The sequence below is a fragment of the Sorex fumeus genome, unplaced genomic scaffold (assembly GCF_029834395.1).
Source record: "Sorex fumeus unplaced genomic scaffold, SorFum_2.1 ptg000054l, whole genome shotgun sequence".
In the NCBI taxonomy this organism is placed as follows: Eukaryota; Metazoa; Chordata; class Mammalia; order Eulipotyphla; family Soricidae; genus Sorex; species Sorex fumeus.
The window spans coordinates 28,972,329-28,990,352 of record NW_026606111.1 but is presented as its reverse complement, the minus strand read 5'-3'; the positions used below and the strand labels follow the sequence as shown (position 1 = coordinate 28,990,352).

The window sequence follows — 18,024 nt, the reverse complement described above, 5'->3', positions numbered from 1 at the left end:
TTGCCCCCCACGAGCGGCTCTCCAGCACGGCCACGACTCCAGAACACAGAAACCAATTTCTTAACTATCTGACTTTCAGTAGAAATACTTCCAGGGTCAATAAGTAAAATAGCAGAAATCCAAAACCAACATTTAATTCTTGAACCCAGCTGGAGAAAGCAAATCACTTCACAATGCTTTTTCAGCATGTCTGATTTGGGGGGGGGGGGTAAACTCTAAATAATAGTGGTGAATCTTTTATTGAAACAATCTAATCAAAGCGGATAGAGTGTTAACTAGAATTCATCTGCCTCACAGGGACGGGGAGGGGTGGGGGGTGGGGTTTTATTGGGGTTCTTCATGGGAAAAAATAAGTATTGGTAAAGGGAAATGTGTTTGATATTTGCATGACTGAGACATAAACCTGAAAGCTTTGTAACCTTTCCCACAGTGATTCAATAAATAAATTAAAAAAAAAAAAAAAAAAAAAAAAGAAAGGGGGCTCAGAGAGACTGGGGCAGACGCGAGGGGAGAATGGAATAAACAGCATCTGATCAATGATCTGGCTTGGCCCTCATTTCCTCCTCCGCCGTCTGCCCCATGACCCTGGCTGGGGGAGCGGCTCAGGGCCACCCCGAATGCAGGTGGCTAGGGGAAGAGCCGTCGGGGCCTCCCCTGGCCGCCTACCCCGCGAGGTATTATATAGGGATCCACAGTTTTGTTCCTTTTGGAGGCCATGGGGCACATTCAGTGGTGCTCAGGGCTTACTCTTGGTTCTGCACTCATGGATCACTCCTAGCAGTGCACGGGGGACCATATTCGATGCTGAGGATTGAACCCAGGTCAGCCATGGACAAGGCAAATGTCCTACCTGCTGTACTATTTCCCCAGTCCTGGGCTCCACAATTTTGAAGAACTACTGCTGCAAGATAATTAATCGGGGCGGGGGAGAGAGAGAAAAAGAAAAAGCTATTTAAAAACTAAAATGGGGTCTTAGTACAGTAAATGGGGTGCTTTCTCTGCATGTTGCCAACCTGAAATCAATCCTCAGCATCCCATGGGTTCTCTCCAACCCCACCAGGAGAGATTCCTGCGTACAGAGTATCGTATTGGGGTGGTGCTGGGGATCCAACCAGGGCGAGACCCATGCAAGGCAAACACCCTAATTCCTGATCCCTCAAGCCTGGTCTCTGAACACCACAGGTGTGGTCCCCAAAACCAAACAAAATGAAATGGGTACTAGAGTGGTTTAGCTAAAAATAGGCTGAACACGTTGTGTATGTAGGCAGCCTTGGTTAGTCCCTGACACTGCAAGGTCCCCCAAGCACTGCAGGAATGACCCCTGAGCACCATTCTGGAAAGTCCGGATAATGTCAAGTGTGGCCCAAATCCTCCTGCCCTCCCCCCCCCCAAAAAAATAGAAACTAGAATAATATACAAAGTTTTGGCTGGAAATGCTTTTAATCAAGGTAAGGTGTTTTCCAATTAAATAGTAAAATATTATGAAACATATCAGGAAAAAATTTCATCTAAAACAGGACTTAAATTGTCCACTCAAAACCGCTCTTCATCTGAGAAATTCAACACATGTGAGCATTACCAGAGATACTTCCAATTCATTAAACATTTGTTTTTGCATTTTGTTTTACATTCAGAAACTTTTTCCTCTTTTTTTTCCCAAAGTTTTAGCAACCACCACATATTATGCAATCCCATGTGGCGGTCTCCACACCCAGTTTAAGAAGCAAAGATCTAGAACATTAATTCGCTAATTGTAGTTCTATCTTCAAACAGTTATGAGATACAATTAGTATGAGGTATGTTTGAACCTTACTGCATGGTTTAACTGTATGCAAATGCTAGCCAGAAACTAATATTGGTAATTTCATATAAACTATAGTATGGTATGTTTGTAAATAATTTATTTGCCTTACATGAAGTCAACGCCACTTTGATGGCTCTACACCTGGACCTCCGAGCACCTCCAGGAGTGACCCCTGAGCACATAGCCAGGAGTTGAGTAAGTAGCCCATGAGCACCACCAGGCTGTGGTCCCACACCACCTCCACAACAAAAATTACAATTTAAGTGCTGGAGAGAGAGCTCAATGAGTGTATGCTCTGCACGCTGGAGGCCTGGGTTCAATCCCTAGCACCACAGGGCCCTGACCACCAGCAGGAGCAGCCCACAGAAAACACACAGTTTACCAGGGATTGTATGGCTCAGGTGGGAGGCCCTGGGTTTGATTCCTAGCACCACATGGTCCCCAGTACCTGCTGATGGGACCCAAGCACCACAAGGTGAGACCCCAAAACAAAATATACCAAGACTTTGTCACTAGTTACAGTTATAAGCCTTAAAGTTGGGAAGTTGGTAGTATAATTCAAAGTTGAAAATGCTTGGTAGCATAGTTCAAAGTTGGAAATGATAACCTACCATCTCTTCCCCCCCCTCCCCCCTTTGGGAATACTTTGGCTAATCATGGAATTTTATAGTTCCATACAAATTTAAGTAGCATTGTTTTTGTTTTTTTAAAAAAAGGTCACTGAAATTTTAATGGGTGTTGCATTTAATCTACATAGTACTTTGGATAGGACTTCATTTTAAGATGTTGATTCTTCCAATTCATGACTAGGAAATGTCTTTCCATTTCCCTTAAAATTGGGAGATTATCCAGGTGGAGCCATTGTAATAAAAAGAAAATTTAAAAGTGATAGCAAAAGAAACAGAACTAGTATGATTAAAAAAAAAACACAGCATCAGAGAACGAGAGACGTGACCCTTCTTGGTTCTGAAGGGAATCATAAGGCAAGGAAGACAGGAACCCTAGAAGCAGAAAAACACCCTCGGCCACAGCAAGTACATGGGACTTTGATCACCACTTTGCGTAAGAGAATTTTAATTCTGCCAACAACTCAGTGAACAAAGAAATGGAGATGCTCACTTTACCAGTTCCCCCATACTCCAGAAAAGAACAAAGTCCGGCTACACCAGTACTGCAGGTCAGATGAGACACGGTAGATAACTGACCTACCAAACCATAAGACAGTAACCTGCTATATTTATTTAAAGCTTGAATTCATTTCTTTTTATTCCCTCCCGGTTCCCCTTCACTGTAGAGATGATGAGGTGGAGAGGGGGGTTACTTGCACACTGACTTGGTAGTGGTGCTCACCAAGCTCTGCACACCTTCAGTTGCTGTGCTTTTCCTACTTACAGGGCCTTGACTGGTGAATAGGCACAGTTATGGCTGTGGTGCTCACCAGGGTTCACTGCGCTGCTCACACACATGCTCACCACAGGTCACTGCCTGGGCTTGGTTCCAGCATTTAGTTCTGGTGCTTAACAGGGTTGCAACCCTTTTTGTGGAGCTCACACACCTTGCTTGTGGTACATCCAAAACCACTTGAGATACAGGGAATAGATGTTCCTCATTAGCAGAGCTGCCTGGACCATGCTTAGTATGTGTGGGACACCAGAGATGTAAAGTCATGAACACACCGTGACAAAACAGGTGCTTGAAGCCACTGCCCTATTCATCAAGGTCCGACATCTGTATAGGTTTAAGTCATTATGTGTGTGGTCACTTGTGATAGTTGCAATAGAAAAACATATACTCACCTCAGTGTTTAAAGAACTCAGGGCTTCTGATAGTAAAACATACAAAAACATGTTTTTAACATCTCTTATCGGGTCCTTAATGATTCTAGTATATTAAGTTGTGAAAATGTGAGTATGGCCAACAAAAAGAGTAAGTAATTAAGAGAAAGCTACAATTAATTCTTCTACATAAAAACTCTAAATAAAGTTCATGAGTATTGTAAGAGTATTTCATCTTGGGGTGATTTCTAAGGCAGTATCTTGGGTTCCCATAAAAACAGAGCCGTCCGTCTCCGAAGAGAGAGCAGGAAGAGGACCGGAATCCTCTATTTCCAAGTCCTGTGGTTTCCCCTGCTCATAATCCAGGTTTGAATTATCTTTCACTTGCGTCTCTTGCTCTTCCAACTCCAAAGGTTTATCTGAAACTGGAGTGACAACTTCTTCATCTTCATTTTCATGCAAAAAGCTACAAATCATGTTGGGTCTGTAGGAGAAATGATTGTCCTTGATTTGCAGCCATTCCACACCACCTAATGGGGAGGATGAGAAGTGGGAGGTTAAACCAAGAAGGAAATGTGAGAAACGGATTTCAGTGACTTTATTACTTGTTTTTGTATGGGGGCTCTACGAAGTACTTGAAGGACCATGCTTTGCTGGACTCCTTCATGAAAAGCAGGTGCTTAGCCCTATGAACTATCTCTCTAATCCAAATCTATGCTTTTTAAGCAAACAAACAGAAAATGAAGCCCCCAAAGCCCCCCAACCCCAAACCCAACCACCTGACTCCTGCCCACTGTTCCCAGTGCCCACTAAGTGGTGGTTATCACCCACAATGGGAAACATTTAAATGACAGCAAAGGAATTGGAGAGATAGTACAGTGGTTAAGACATTTGCCTTGCACACAACTGACTACAGTTTGATCTCCAACACTCCATATAGTTCCCTGAGCCGTGCAGGAGTGATTCTGAGTGCAAAGCCAGGAGTAAGCCCTAAGCATAGCCAGGTGTGGCCCCCCAAACAAAATAAACACATAAATAAATAAATGATAGCCTAGCTTGTATCATATTTAGCTCCCTTTTAAAGTTCATTCTAGAACTTTAAGTACCTCCCCAGTATCTTTTTAGAATACTTAATGAGATCATTTGGGAATAAGAACAAAGATTTCTTATGTAGTTATGTGTTATTGTTGTAAAAATTATGATTAATGCACCTTTAAATATTTTTGTGCATTAAAATACAATAAATTTACAAAGCCATGAATATTTACCTCTAGTGTGATATTTACTAGAATTTCAATTTTATTTTCGAGCAATGAGTTTTTAAGACCATAAGTTATTTTCTTTCATCTTTATAAACGTGTGCCTGTTATGGGTCCAAGCATAGGTTTAGGGCCAGAGAGATAGTTCAGGGGTTAAGATGCCTACCTTTCATGAGGTCAACCCCAGTTCATCCCTGGCACCAGATAGTCCCTTCAGCACAGAGCCAGAACTAGTCCCTGAACACCTCTGGGTGTAACCAAAGTGTACTCCCACTGAAAGAACTGTATGGAAGACCAAGGAGATAAGGAGAGGGCTCAAAGGTCTAAAAAACATGCTGTGTATGCAAGAACCCTGGGTTTAAACAGAGAGGACCAGCACCACATGGTCCTCCCAGCACTGTTGGAGGACCACCCCACATACCCAAATAACCGCCAAAAAACCCAAACATGACTGTGGGGCATGGACAGGGTTATGGCTCAAATGGTAGAGCACATGCTTAGGAAAATAAAGCTCCTGAGTCTGATCCCTACACTACCCATCCCAGCACCGCCAGAACCACTAAGTAGCACCAAAATTCCTCCTTCTCAGAGATTAAAAAAAAAAAAAAAAGTAGAGACTGAGACTAACAAATGTGGTCCTAGAGTCCTTTCCTCACCTCTCACACAGTTTTAGTTATGAGCCAACTTCTATCCATCAGTTGCTAAAAGTGTCTAAGACCGCCTCTGAAACTATACACTTTGCCATTCCAGACCCACTCTCATTTCGAGGTTTGTTTGGACTTTGTGATACACCTGACAGTGGTCTGAGATTATTTCTGACTCCATACTCAGGGATCATTCCTGGGGGGGCTTGCACCTAACCTGCTGTACTATCTCTCAAGCTCCTAATGTTTCAAGTTTTTACTTTAACAAAAGCAAAAAAGTGGGAACTGAAGAGATAGTCCAGGGGTTAAGATGCTTGCTTTGCATGAGTTTTATTCCAGTTCATTACCCAGCGCACCACCAGAAGTAACCCCTGAGTTCAGTGCAAGGAGTAAGCCTGAGCACAGCTGGTGTGGTAGAGAAACAGAAAAGAGAAAAGTGCTGACTGAATTTCCAGGAGGTGGAAATCATAATAAATTTCTTTACAAACCACTCACAAATGGTTTCAATGTAAATCAGAGTTTTCTATTATGTCCTTAATGACCTCTGCTTATTAAGAGTTGAGCTGATTTTTAAATGTATTTTATCATCATAGAGCACTCTCAGTTTCATTATTTTAACATTACATAGTTTTTCTTTCAAAATATAAGAAACATCCTGGAAGCATTGTTACTGACAAAACTAATACTAAATCATTTATTTTCAGAGAATTATAAACTTACCTATATTTTCTTCACCTTCTTTCTTTTCTGTCAGAAGAGTTCTTGTCATGCTGAGCTTCTTCGTTGTGTGGCATTTGTATTTTAGTACCGTTTTATTACAGCCTTCTGCATCTACTACAACATAAAACGGAATCAATTATTATATTGCTGTCGCTGTCACTGTCACTGTCCTCCCGTTGTTCATTGATTTGCTCAAGCGGACCCAGTAACATCTCCACTGTGAGACTTGTTACTGTGTTTGGCATATCGAATACGCCACAGGTAGCTTGCTAGGCTTTGCCATGTGGGCGAGATACTCTCGGTAGCTTGCCGGGGTCTCCGAGAGGGATAGAGGAATTGAACCTGGGTCAGTCGGGTCGGCCTCGCGCAAGGCAAACGCCCTACCACTGTGCTACTGGTGAACACCATAAAATTAAGTTTCAATAATTTCGTTTAGTGTGTTAAATACTTCCTGTCAAAAAAGTGTATTAAGTGACAGCACAGAGGATAGGATGCTTGCCTTGCACACAATAAACCTGGGCACGATCACTAGCATCCCATATGGTCCCCTGAGGACCGCCAGAACGATCCCTGAGCACAGAGCCAGAAATAAGCTCTGATTATCACCAGATATGGCATAAAAACAAAAACAAAAAAAAAAGTGCATTAAGTATAAAACTGAACTTCTCTCCTGCTGCAAGCACTGGAAATGACAAGCAAACTACCTAGGTAAAGTGGATTCAGGAAAAAGAAAAACAAAGCTCTGAGTGGTGAGATTAAAGCTATAAACCTAGGCCAGAGAACTAGCTCAGCAGTACAGTGCTTGCCTTGCACATGGGAGGCCCTGGGTTTAATCCCCAGCAGCGAAAGAAAGAAACTTTACAGGTACCAGTTCTAAAGTAGAAAACTAGGAGCAGGAATTTGGATTTAGCCTATAGGATAATATGGTTTAAAATTCTACCACTCAGGCCAGGGAGCTAGTACAAAAGCCAAAGTGCTTGCTTGCTTTGCATGCAGCCAACCACAATTTGGTCTCTGGCACTTAAATGGTCCCAAGCACTGCCAGGAGTGATCCCAGAGCACAGAGCCATTAGTAGCCCCTGAGCTAACTGGATGTGACCTCAAAACCCCGCCCCCCAAAAATTTTACTATTCAATCAGAGATAGCTCAATGGGCTGAAATGCATGCTCTGCATGAGGAAGGTCCACATTCATCCCTAGCACCACACTGTCCCCTGACCACTACCAGGAGTGACTCCCGGACATTGAGCATCAAGCGGGGAGTAGCCCCTGAGCACAGGTGCGGCCAAACCCTTACACCCTCCCAAACAAAACCACATAACTGATCACTTTGTAGGACTGAATCTTTTTTTTTTTATTAGTGAAACACCATGAGGTACAGTTAAAGACTTACAAATTTTTGTGCTTGGGTTTCAGTTATACAATGATCAAGTACCCATCCCTCCACTAGCGCCCATCCTCCACCACCACAGGTCCCAGCATCCCTCCCACCCCCCATAACCCCCATCCCACCCTGCCTCTGTGGCAGGGCATTCCCCCTTGTTCTCTCTCTCTTCTTTTGGGTCCTGTGTTTTGCAAGAGAGGCATTGAGTGGCAGTCATGTTTGGTCTATAGTCTACTTTCAGCATGTTTCTCCCACCCTGGGAGGATCCTCACAACACCCTTTATTTGGTGCTCTCTTCTCTATCTGAGCTTCCTTTTCCCCTAGCAAGTGTGGCTGGCCTCTAAGTTATGGAGCAAAATTCCTGGTACTAATCTCAGCCACTCCTGGGTGTTAGTCTCCCATTTTGTTGCTTTATGTTCCCCAGATGAATGCAATCTTTCTGTGTCTATCCCGCTTTTTCTGACTCATTTCGCTTAACATGTAACACTTTCCATGTAGTACCACTTGTATGTAAATTTCAAGACTTCATCTTTTCATGAATCTTAACAGTAAAGTCTAACATATCCACACAGGCAATTGTGTTTCAAAGTACATGTCTTAGAGTCATCTTCAGGTATGTGTACAAGGAGACCCAGAAGTATCACGGCAGCATTCTTGCAGTGAATGGCTGAGCAGAGCTTAGCACAGCTAAGAACGTGGGCTCTGGGCTGGGCAGAGAGCAAAAAGGAACAGTATGCTGAGGCCTGGGTTTGATCCCTGGTTTCCTTGAGCATCACTAGGTATAACCCAAAAGCAAAAAAGCTCTATAGGCTGGGAATATAGCTCAGTAGTAGAGCAGATGGCTCACTCTGTGAGTCCCCAGATGTGATCACTGACAACACTAAGGAGGGAAGGGGCAGGAAGTCTTTGGGCCAAACCTGCGAAGTTCAAAATTCTGGTTCTGCCACCTACTTTGTGAGGGAGCCAGGACATGGTTTAGTGGAAGAGCACCCGACTATAACAGGGGTGAGCTTTAGGTTTGATCCCCAGCAAAGCACATACATACACGCTGAAAGAGGTATCTATTTCAAAGGGCTGTGAGGACTAAATGAGGTAGCACATGCATGTAGTATTCAGAACACTCCCTGACATATAGAAAGCACATGATAAATATCAGCAGTCAGTAATAATTAACTGAAGATTTTACTGTTCTGTAACATATTCTGCAGTCCTCAGGGAGTACTCTCAGCTTTGTGCTCAGAAGTTACCGTAGAAGGACTCAGAGGGGCAACTGCAAGTCCAGAAATAACTGGTAAAACAAGAAATTCTGTCCTTTAACTGGATTGTGACATAGTCATAAATGGAATACTAAGCAATGCAAAAAATAATAACCTAGCTTCACGCCCTACCGAGGTCACGAATTGCCCCCCACAAGCGGCCTCCGGCATGACCATGGCTCCAGTGGCACATGGAGTTAATGCAGAGCCCAGCAGCTTGCGGCAGAAAAGTGAATGGACTATGCATTAATCCACGGTACTATGCTTCCCCGGGAGGGAAGGGGTGTCGCTCCCTTCCACCTCTTTCCCCCTGGGCAGCAAGATGGCGGCCACCTCAGAGCATTTTGGAAAGCAAGGTATGAGCCAGCAGTGACGGAGCAACTGCAACCTCATGGGAAGAGGGGGTTCCCGGCTCGTCCTTCATGCCCTACCAAGGTCATGAGTTGGCCTCCATGAGCGGCTCTCCGGCATGGCCATGGCTCCAGAGCCACAGAAACCAATCTCATAATTATCTGGCTCTTGGCAGAAATCCTTCCAGGCTTAATAAGTAAAATATCAGAAATCCAAAATCACGTAGCCACGACATCATATGGTTCTCATAACCAGCTGCAGAAAACAAATTATTTCACAATGTCTTTTCAGCAGTTCTGATTGTTGGGTGTAAACTCTAAACAATAATGGTACATCTTTTGTCAAAATAATGAATGTAATCAAAGTAAATAGAGAGTTATGTAGAATTCATCCGCCTCACAGGCATTGGGAGGGGTGGGAGGGAGGGTATATTGGGGTTCTTGGTGTTGAAAAAATAATACTGGAGAAGGGAAAGGTGTTTGATCATTGCATGACTGAGACTTAAACCTGAAAGCTTTGTAACTTTTCCCACAGTGATTCAATAAACAAATATAAAAAAATAAATAAAAACGTGGTGTTAAAAAATAATAATAACCTAGATTTATACAGATCTATTTTTATCTATCTAAAAATACATGAGAGATGGGAGCAATAATACTGCTGGTAGGGCATCTGTCTTGCACACAGCCAATCTTCGTTCAATTTCCAGCATCCCACAGGGTCCCCTGAGATACTCTAGGAGAATCTCTGAGCACAGATCTAGGAGAAGTCCTGAGCACCATTGAGTGTGACCCAAAAACAAAATAAAATAATAATAATAATAACATAACTAAAAACAAAAAGATATGCTTTACTTTAAAATAAAATTGTTTGTGATATAATTTATATCTAATTTGAAAATGGGACCAGAGAGAAAATACAGAGGGTAGGGCTTATGTCTTGCATACAATGACTTGGGTTTTTTTTTTTTTTTTTGCTTTTTGGAAAGCTCAACCTGCTCGCCTCCAAGGGGCCCTGGCGAGGACAGCCAGGCACGGGGGCAGGAGCTTTCCTCCCGGCCCCGACCAGAACTCCGGCAGCCGAAGACCTCCAGGACCAGCCACCACCATGCTGAGACCACTCTCCACGCACATGAAGGTACTGGCAGAGGGACAAAGCCACGTGGGTTCCGGGGCCGAGATCTACAAGCCTACTTGGATTGGGGCCGAGCATCCTCCACCCAGATCCTCCAAATTCCAGTAGGCGGGGGTCATACCCACCAACTGGCCCCCTGGCGCCGTGTAATCCCATCAGTGGCCAAGACTCAGAGACTATAAAAACCAGCTCCCAGAACCGCATTCGCGGCCGCGTGACATCTTATTATGACATCTTATTATTTCATTCCTACTTTGGACAAACTGGCAGACTACCGAATGTAGCCTGCCCACACGGCAGAGTCTGGCAAACTCCCTGTGGTGTACCCAATATGCCAAATACCAGTAACAATGATGGGTCTCATTCTCCTAAAGAGCCTTGACTATAATCTCAGGGCTAGGATGAAGGAGACGTTACTGGGGCCTGCTCGAGGCAATCGACGAATAACAGGATGATTTGTGATTTGTGATTGCTTTTTGAGTCACACCCGGAGATGCTCAGGGTTTACTCCTGGCTCATGCACTCAGGAATTGCTCCTGGCGGTGCTCAGGGGACCATATGGGGTGCTGGGAATCGAACCTGTGTCAGCCATGTTGGCTGCGTGCAAGGCAAACACCCTACCCGCTGTGCTATCGCTCCAGCCCCGACAATGACTTGGGTTTGATGCCCAGTGCTACACATGGTCCCCCATGTCTCACCAAGAGTTATCCCTGAGCATAGAAACAGGAACAAGTTCCGAGCACCACCTGGTATGCCCCCAAAAAGCAAACAAATATTGAAAATATACCCTAAATGCTGTTTATGAGTATGTACAAACATGTATATAAAATCAGGTACAGGAAAGAAAACCACCAAAGTCAAGAGTTATTACCTCTGAAGGTAGAAAGAATTCCTGGGAATACATTTATTGAGTTGTTTTTGGGGGGCTGGGGAGGGGGCTGTTTGGGCTCAGGACTTACTCCTGGCAGTGCTTTGGGGACCATACATAGAGCTGGAGACCAAACTGAGGTGCAAGGCAAGCATCTTACCTCAAACTATCTCTCCTACCAAAGGGAATAAATTTGAGAAAATGGAACCAAGGACTTCAAATGCAACTGGAATGTTTCATTTTCTTTCTTTTTGACTTTATTCCTGAGTTACACTAGGCAGTGCCCAGGGCCTACTCCCAGCATGGTACTCAAGGGATTTTGCAGGGCTAGGGTCTGAACACACAGAGAACACGGCATCGTTCCAGTATCTCCCCAGCCCAAATATATGAAATGATTCTTAGCTATCGGCCAAAAATGGTGGAGAATATGACACCAATCCTAGACAGATAAGTACATGAGATGTTTGATTTCCTGTTTTGTGTTTTGAGCCACACCGGACTTGCAAAGAGACGATTACTGGCTCTGTGTTCAGCAGTGACCCCTAGGCGTGCCCAGGGGGACTGACCAAATGTGGCATTGAGAATTCCAACCAGGGTCAGTCACAGACAAGGCAAACATCTTATTTTCTGTCCTATCTCTTCAGCCCAAGATGTTTAATTTTCATGGGAGGGGGGGGGCGTTCCGGTCCGTCCTTCACGCCCTACCGAGGTCACCAGTTGCCCCCCACGAGCGGCTCTCCAGCACGACCACAGCCCCAGAAGCACAAGGACTTAATGCAGAACCCAGCAGCTTGGAGCAGAAAAGTGAACGGGCTATGCGTTAATCCAGGCCATCATGTCTGCCCGGAGGGGAAAGGGTGTTGCCCCATTCGCCCTCTCCTCTCTGGAAGGAAAGATGGCGGCCGCATGGGAGCCTTGTGGAGAGCAGGTATGAGCCGGGGGCTGGGGGTGACTAAAACCTCATGGGAAGGGGGGCGTTCCGGTCCGTCCTTCACGCCCTACCGAGGCCACCAGTTGCCCCCCACGAGCGGCTCTCCAGCACGGCCACAGCCCCAGAAGCACAAGGACTTAATGCAGAACCCAGCAGCTTGGAGCAGAAAAGTGAACAGACTATGTTAATCCAGGCCGTCATGTCTGCCCGGAGGGGAAAGGGTGTTGCCCCATTCGCCCTCTCCTCTCTGGAAAGAAAGATGGCGGCCGCATGGGAGCCTTGTGGACAGCAGGTATGAGCCGGGGGTGTGGGGACGACTAAAACCTCATGGGAAGGGGGGCGTTCCGGTCCGTCCTTCACGCCCTACCGAAGTCACCAGTTGCCCCCCACGAGCGGCTCTCTGGCATGGCCACGACTCCAGAGCACAGAAACCAATCTCTTAATTATCTGACTTTCAGTAGAAATACTTCCAGGGTTAATAAGTAAAATAGCGGAAATCCAAAACCAACATTTAATTCTTGAACCCAGCTGTAGAAAGCAAATCACTTCACAATGCTTTTTCAGCATGTCTGATTTGGGGGGGGGGGGGGGGGGGGTAAACTCTAAATAATAGTGGTGCATCTTTTATTGAAACAATGAATCTAATCAAAGCAGATAGAGTGTTAACTAGAATTCATCTGCCTCGCAGGCACTGGGAGGGGTGGGGGGTGGGGTTTTATTGGGGTTCTTCATGGTAAAAAATAAGTATTGGTAAAGGGAAATGTGTTTGATATTTGCATGACTGAGACCTAAACCTGAAAGCTTTGTAACTTTTCCCACAGTGATCCAATAAATAATTTTTTTAAAAAAAGATGTTTAATTTTAATGTTAACTGTATTAAAGTGAGTTTAAAATAATTGTAAAGTATGTTTTTTAAAAAGTTGCTTTAGCGGGGCTGGAGCAATAGCACAGCGGGAAGGGCATTTGCCTTGCACACAGACGACCCAGGTTCGATTCCCAACATCCCATATGGTCCCTGAGCATTGCCAGGAGTGATTCCTGAGTGCATGAACCAGGAGTAACTCCTGTGCATCGCAGGGCGTGACCCAAAAAAGCAAAAAAAAAAAAAAAGTTGCTTTAGGGCTGGGAATGTGGCTCAGTAGCAGAGCACCTGCTCTGTGTATGTGAGCACACAAACTTTGGGTTTGATTCCTGACATCACCAAAAAAAAAGTTGATTTATCACAGCAATTACTTACCATGTTCAACATCCTCTTCAAATATAACGCAGGTCCCAAGAGCATCTGCAGAAAAATTTGAAGACAGCTTGTTAAAAATAATAATAAAAAAAAACCTACTTAGAGCAATTTTCTCTGAAAAGCATAATTTGGAAGATGGGGAGGTTGGTGCCTGAACTGGTGGTAGGAGGATTATTCCTGGCTCTGTGCTTGGGAGTTATTCCTGGCAGTGCTCAGAGGACAAAACAGTTCCAGGTATCAAAGTACTGCCAGACAAGCGTCTTAACTCATGTATTATCTCTCCAGTCCTGAAAAGCTGGGAAGCATCCAGTCATGCTCAGGGACTATTATTGTGTACTTTCATATATAAATACATAAAATATATTTTTGTATTTTATTTTTAAATTATATTTTTCTATTTTAATATATTTTATTGGGCAGAGCAATAGCACAGCGGGTAGGGCGTTTGCCTTGCACATGGCCGACCGGGTTTGATTCCTCCCTCCCTCTCAGAGAGCCCAGCAAGCTACGAAGAGTATCTCACCTGCACAGCAGAGCCTGGCAAGCTCCCCATGGCATATCTGATATCCCAAAAAAAGTAAAAAATCTCACAATGAAGATGTTACTGGTGCCTGCTTAAGCAAATCGATGAACAATGGAGGACAGTGCTATAGTGCTAATATATTTTCTTAAAAACATTTTATTTATTTTTAAAAATATACATTTTTTTTCTCCAGGCAACACTCACTGGCATGCAGGTATTACTCCTGACTCTGAACTCAGGAATCACTCCTGGCAGTACTTACATGACTGTATGTGGTACCAGGAATTGAACCCAGGTCAGCCACGTGCAAGGCAAACACTACCCGCTATACTACCTCCCCAATTCCCTGAAATGAATATTTTAAAAACTGGTTTGGGGCCCACAAGCTAGCTCGCAGGCTGACAGCATGCTTTGCATTCAGGAGACCTGCCTCTGGCACCAAATAGTCCCCAAGCAGCAGGTACAGCTCCTAAACACAGAACCAGGAGTAGTCTAGCACTGCCAGGTGTGACCCAAATACAAAGAATTACTTTCAGGACTGGAGAGATGATACAGCAGGTACAGCACTGTTGGATATCAACCGTGTTTTAGGCTTCACAGGTAAATTGCCCCTTTCCTCCTCCCAGAAAGCTAACCATGCCCTTGCAAGCATCCCTAATTTGGTTAAAGTCTACAACCTCTCCTTTCTGTTGGATATTAACCCTAAGTGCTTTAGGCTTCATCAGTGAATTGCCCCCTTTCTTCCTCCCAGAGAGGCTTAACATGCTCTTGCTAGCATACCTAATTTGCCTAAAAAGCTCTTGCTAACATACCTAATTTGGTTAAAGTTTATCCTTAACCTTTCCCTTGTTATTTTACCTCTCATTGTCACAGTTCTCCAAGTCAGTCTTGATTACTTATAAGCCAAAACTTTCTGGTAATTCTGCGCTCTGTATTTGTATTGCTTTGTATATGAAGTGTATTTTTATACCTGCTTTTCTATTTCCCCTATAACTTTTTTATATTTCACTATACAGCAATGTTCTTTGGTTAAACACAGAAGGATCATGAATGCTATGCTCCTAATATTAGGGAGTTGACTGACTCTGAAATATATCTGCTCCTGGGCATAATTACTTGGTCATAATTACTTGACTCAGGCTTCAGTTGCTGTAGTTCCTAACATACCCAAAAGGGCGATCCGGCTGTGAGACTGGGATGGACCTGGGCGAGTGGCAAAGCTACCTGACATCAAAATGGGACATTCTAGAAAGCATAAATGTATGGTCTTGATGCAAGCTGTTACAGCCTAAGAGATAGGACCCCATGGGGAAGGACAAGCTGAACTGGCCTGAGGACTTAGTCTGGGATTTACGGTAAAAGCCTTGCTTGCTCTCAGAGCCCAGAGAACTAAGTGTTAAAAGCCTTGCTTGCTCTCAGCCCAGAGAACTAAGTGTTGGGATCTTTGTCTCTTACAGTGTTTAGCCAAACAACTGCAAGTATTGATAACTTATACAACTAGAGGGAAAGATAAAAGCAATGTACATGTCCTTGGGAGACAGAGTGTCTTCTTAAGTTGATCTCCCCAAGAGAATTTCCTCTGCCAAATGTTTATCTATATAAATGACCAATCACACCGAAGGCACACAAGCGTCCCAGCAGCAGCCCCCGTGATTTACTGTGTGAACTCACAGGGCATTTGTCTTACACATGCCCGAACCGGGTTCGACTCCTGGTATCCCATATAGTCCCTGAGCACCACCAGGAGTAACCCCTGAGCATCACCAGGTATGACCCTCCCCCACAAAAAACATGTTTTTGTCTACCTGACATCCATCTTACCTTCATACTCTCCAGCAAAGACATAGCTGTCCACTTGCAGAATGGGCCTCTCAGTGTCAATTCCCTGCAACAAAATAATCATTAGAGGGAATGTGGCTCAGTTGGTCAAGCACATCACAGACACACAGACACACAGAGTTAAAAGCCTTCTCTGTGAAACCGTGCTTCCAAACACACACACAGATACACACAGAGCTAAAAGCCTCCGTGAAACCTTGCTTCCAAAGAGACAGCTCTTGAAAACAGGGGATCCAAGCACAGTTTCCTCACTTACTATCATATGTTTAAACGTCTTTGATGGTAGCACTTATAACCTGTAGGCTACTAAGACCTGTATCAATCAACACCCTCTTAGAAAGTTTTGTCAGGAGAGCGAGATTTAATTTTGTTTTGTTTGGGAGCTACAGGCAGAGAAGCTTTTGGCTTACTCCCGGCTCTTTACTTAGGGATGACTCCTGGTGGGGCTCCAGGGAACCATTTGAGGTACTGGGGATTGAACCCAGGTTGACCAAGTGCAAGGCAAATTGCTATACTCACTGTACTATCTCTCAGGATCACAAGGGCAGGATTTTATTTGTTTATTTATTTTTGGCTTTTTGGGTGACATTCTGCGATGCACAGGGGTTACTCAAGACTATGCACTCAGGAATTACTCCTGGCGATACTCAGGGGACCATATGGGATCCTAGGAATGGAACCCGAGTGGGTTGCATGCACGGCTGCGTGCACAGGTAAGGCAAATGCCCTACCCTCTATACTGTACTTACCAAGGGCAAGATTTTAAGGTGATAAAACTCATGATACCACAGCTCCAGGGCGGAGAGTGCCGTGGATAGAGGGAACATAAAGTCTGGGAGCCCTGAATGTTAGCCTCCATCACTTCTTGCAATTTCCCCTCTAGGGATCTAGGAATGCTCTCCCTTCCCTTCGTATTTCTTCTCCCCTTACTTTATCCAGTTTTTCAAAATCCATCATAATTGCTCTCTACAAAATTAAAATACCACTTCTGGGGTCAGGAGGCCGTCTGTCCTCCATGTGGCTGGCCCAGGTTTGACACCCCCCTCCCCCCCCACACCCTATGTGGGTCCTCAGAGCCCACCAGGAGTGATCCCTGAGCACAGAATCAAGAGTGAGCCCTGAGCACAGCCCGATGTGAAGAAAAGAAGGGTCGGGAACGATAAGCATAGCGGGTAAGGCACTTGCCTTGCAGGCAGCCAATGTAGCATCCCATATGGTCCCCCTAGCACTGCCAGGAGTGATGTCTCAGGAGTGAGCCCAGGCCATCACCCGGATGTAGCAGGCCCCCAGCCCCGAAAAGAAAAACAAGACAAAAGACAGACTACCTCTTCCAAATCTTCTCCATTTGAGGAAGATGCATCCTCCCACCGGCTCCCAGAGTCGTGGTTCCCCACCCCCCAGCCTCCCACCACCCCGCAGACTTGGATGTTCTTCACTGCTTTGTTAACACAGGGGGGGAAAAAAACCCGCCAGTCTCTGGGGAAAGGCACTCACCCCCAAAGGACCTCCCCCAATTAAATTCTTGCCATTTCATTCTGCGCCCACCTTCGAATAGAAGGACTCACCAGGATCTTGCATTTATTCTCACATTTTGAGAGGAAATCCGAATCAATAATCCCGGACAATTCCACCAGAACCAACTGCTCCTGGGAAGGAGGGGTGACAAGCAGCAGGCGGTGAACACGGACACCCCCACGCACGCAGTGACCCCACCGGCGTGCAATGCCCTGCAAAGAGCTGGGGCACAGGCGGTCCCCGCGGGTCGCTGCCCTGCCCACCGCCAGCCGCGAGCCGACCGGGCAGAGGCCACCGCGCCTCCCCGGGCCAACGCGCTCGGGGTCCCGCGGCGGCCCCTACCCCCACCCCCACCCGCTTCCACACAGCCGGCTCAGGCCCCGCGGCGCAGCTCTGCGGAATCGCACTCACTACCTCCTCTTCCTCCTCCTCCTCCGCATCCTCCTCCGCATCCTCCTCCTCCTCCTCCTCCTCCTCCTCCTCGGCGCCTCGCTCCACCGTAGCCGCTGCAGCCGCCATGATCGCGCCGGTCCGCGCGGCCTGCGCGTCACTGGCCACGCCCACGCAGCGCCGCCATCTTTTGTCCGGGCGGAAGCGGCTCGGCTCGCGCCCTGCCAGGATCAGAGATGGCTGCGCCCACATTGCTCCCGCATGCAGCGTCGCCCTCCACCCACTTCCGGGCTCTTACTGGGAGCCACCTGGAGGCTCTGGACTGGGAAGAGCTGCGGGGGCAAGGGGCCGACTTGAAGACGTAACCGGGACGGAATGATAGCACAGCGGGGAGG

The 18,024-nt window shown here is 45.7% G+C and overlaps 1 protein-coding gene across 1 annotated transcript; it reads right to left on the bottom strand.

Moving 5' to 3' along the window:
- Positions 1-1,427: 1,427 nt before the first annotated feature.
- On the bottom strand, positions 1,428-17,760 carry GTF3C6 (general transcription factor IIIC subunit 6). Its single transcript, XM_056125308.1, has 6 exons — positions 17,654-17,760; positions 17,290-17,370; positions 15,707-15,770; positions 13,363-13,407; positions 6,203-6,316; positions 1,428-4,109 (listed from the first exon to the last, which is right to left on the bottom strand). The coding sequence occupies exons 1-6, from the start codon at positions 17,756-17,758 to the stop codon at positions 3,811-3,813; spliced, it is 708 nt and encodes a 235-aa protein (XP_055981283.1). The 5' UTR covers positions 17,759-17,760; the 3' UTR covers positions 1,428-3,810.
- Between the last annotated feature and the right edge of the window lie 264 nt (positions 17,761-18,024).

Bases quoted from the DNA above. Each gene is read 5' to 3' on its own strand.
- GTF3C6 (XM_056125308.1), bottom strand. From the start codon at position 17,758: ATGGCGGCTGCAGCGGCTACGGTGGAGCGAGGCGCCGAGGAGGAGGAG. The intron at 13,408-15,706 runs GTAAGATGGATG...ATTTTTCTGCAG, and splicing joins CTTTGCTGGAGAGTATGAAG to ATGCTCTTGGGACCTGCGTT. The intron at 4,110-6,202 runs GTAAGTTTATAA...CCTCCCCATTAG, and splicing joins AGAAGGTGAAGAAAATATAG to GTGGTGTGGAATGGCTGCAA.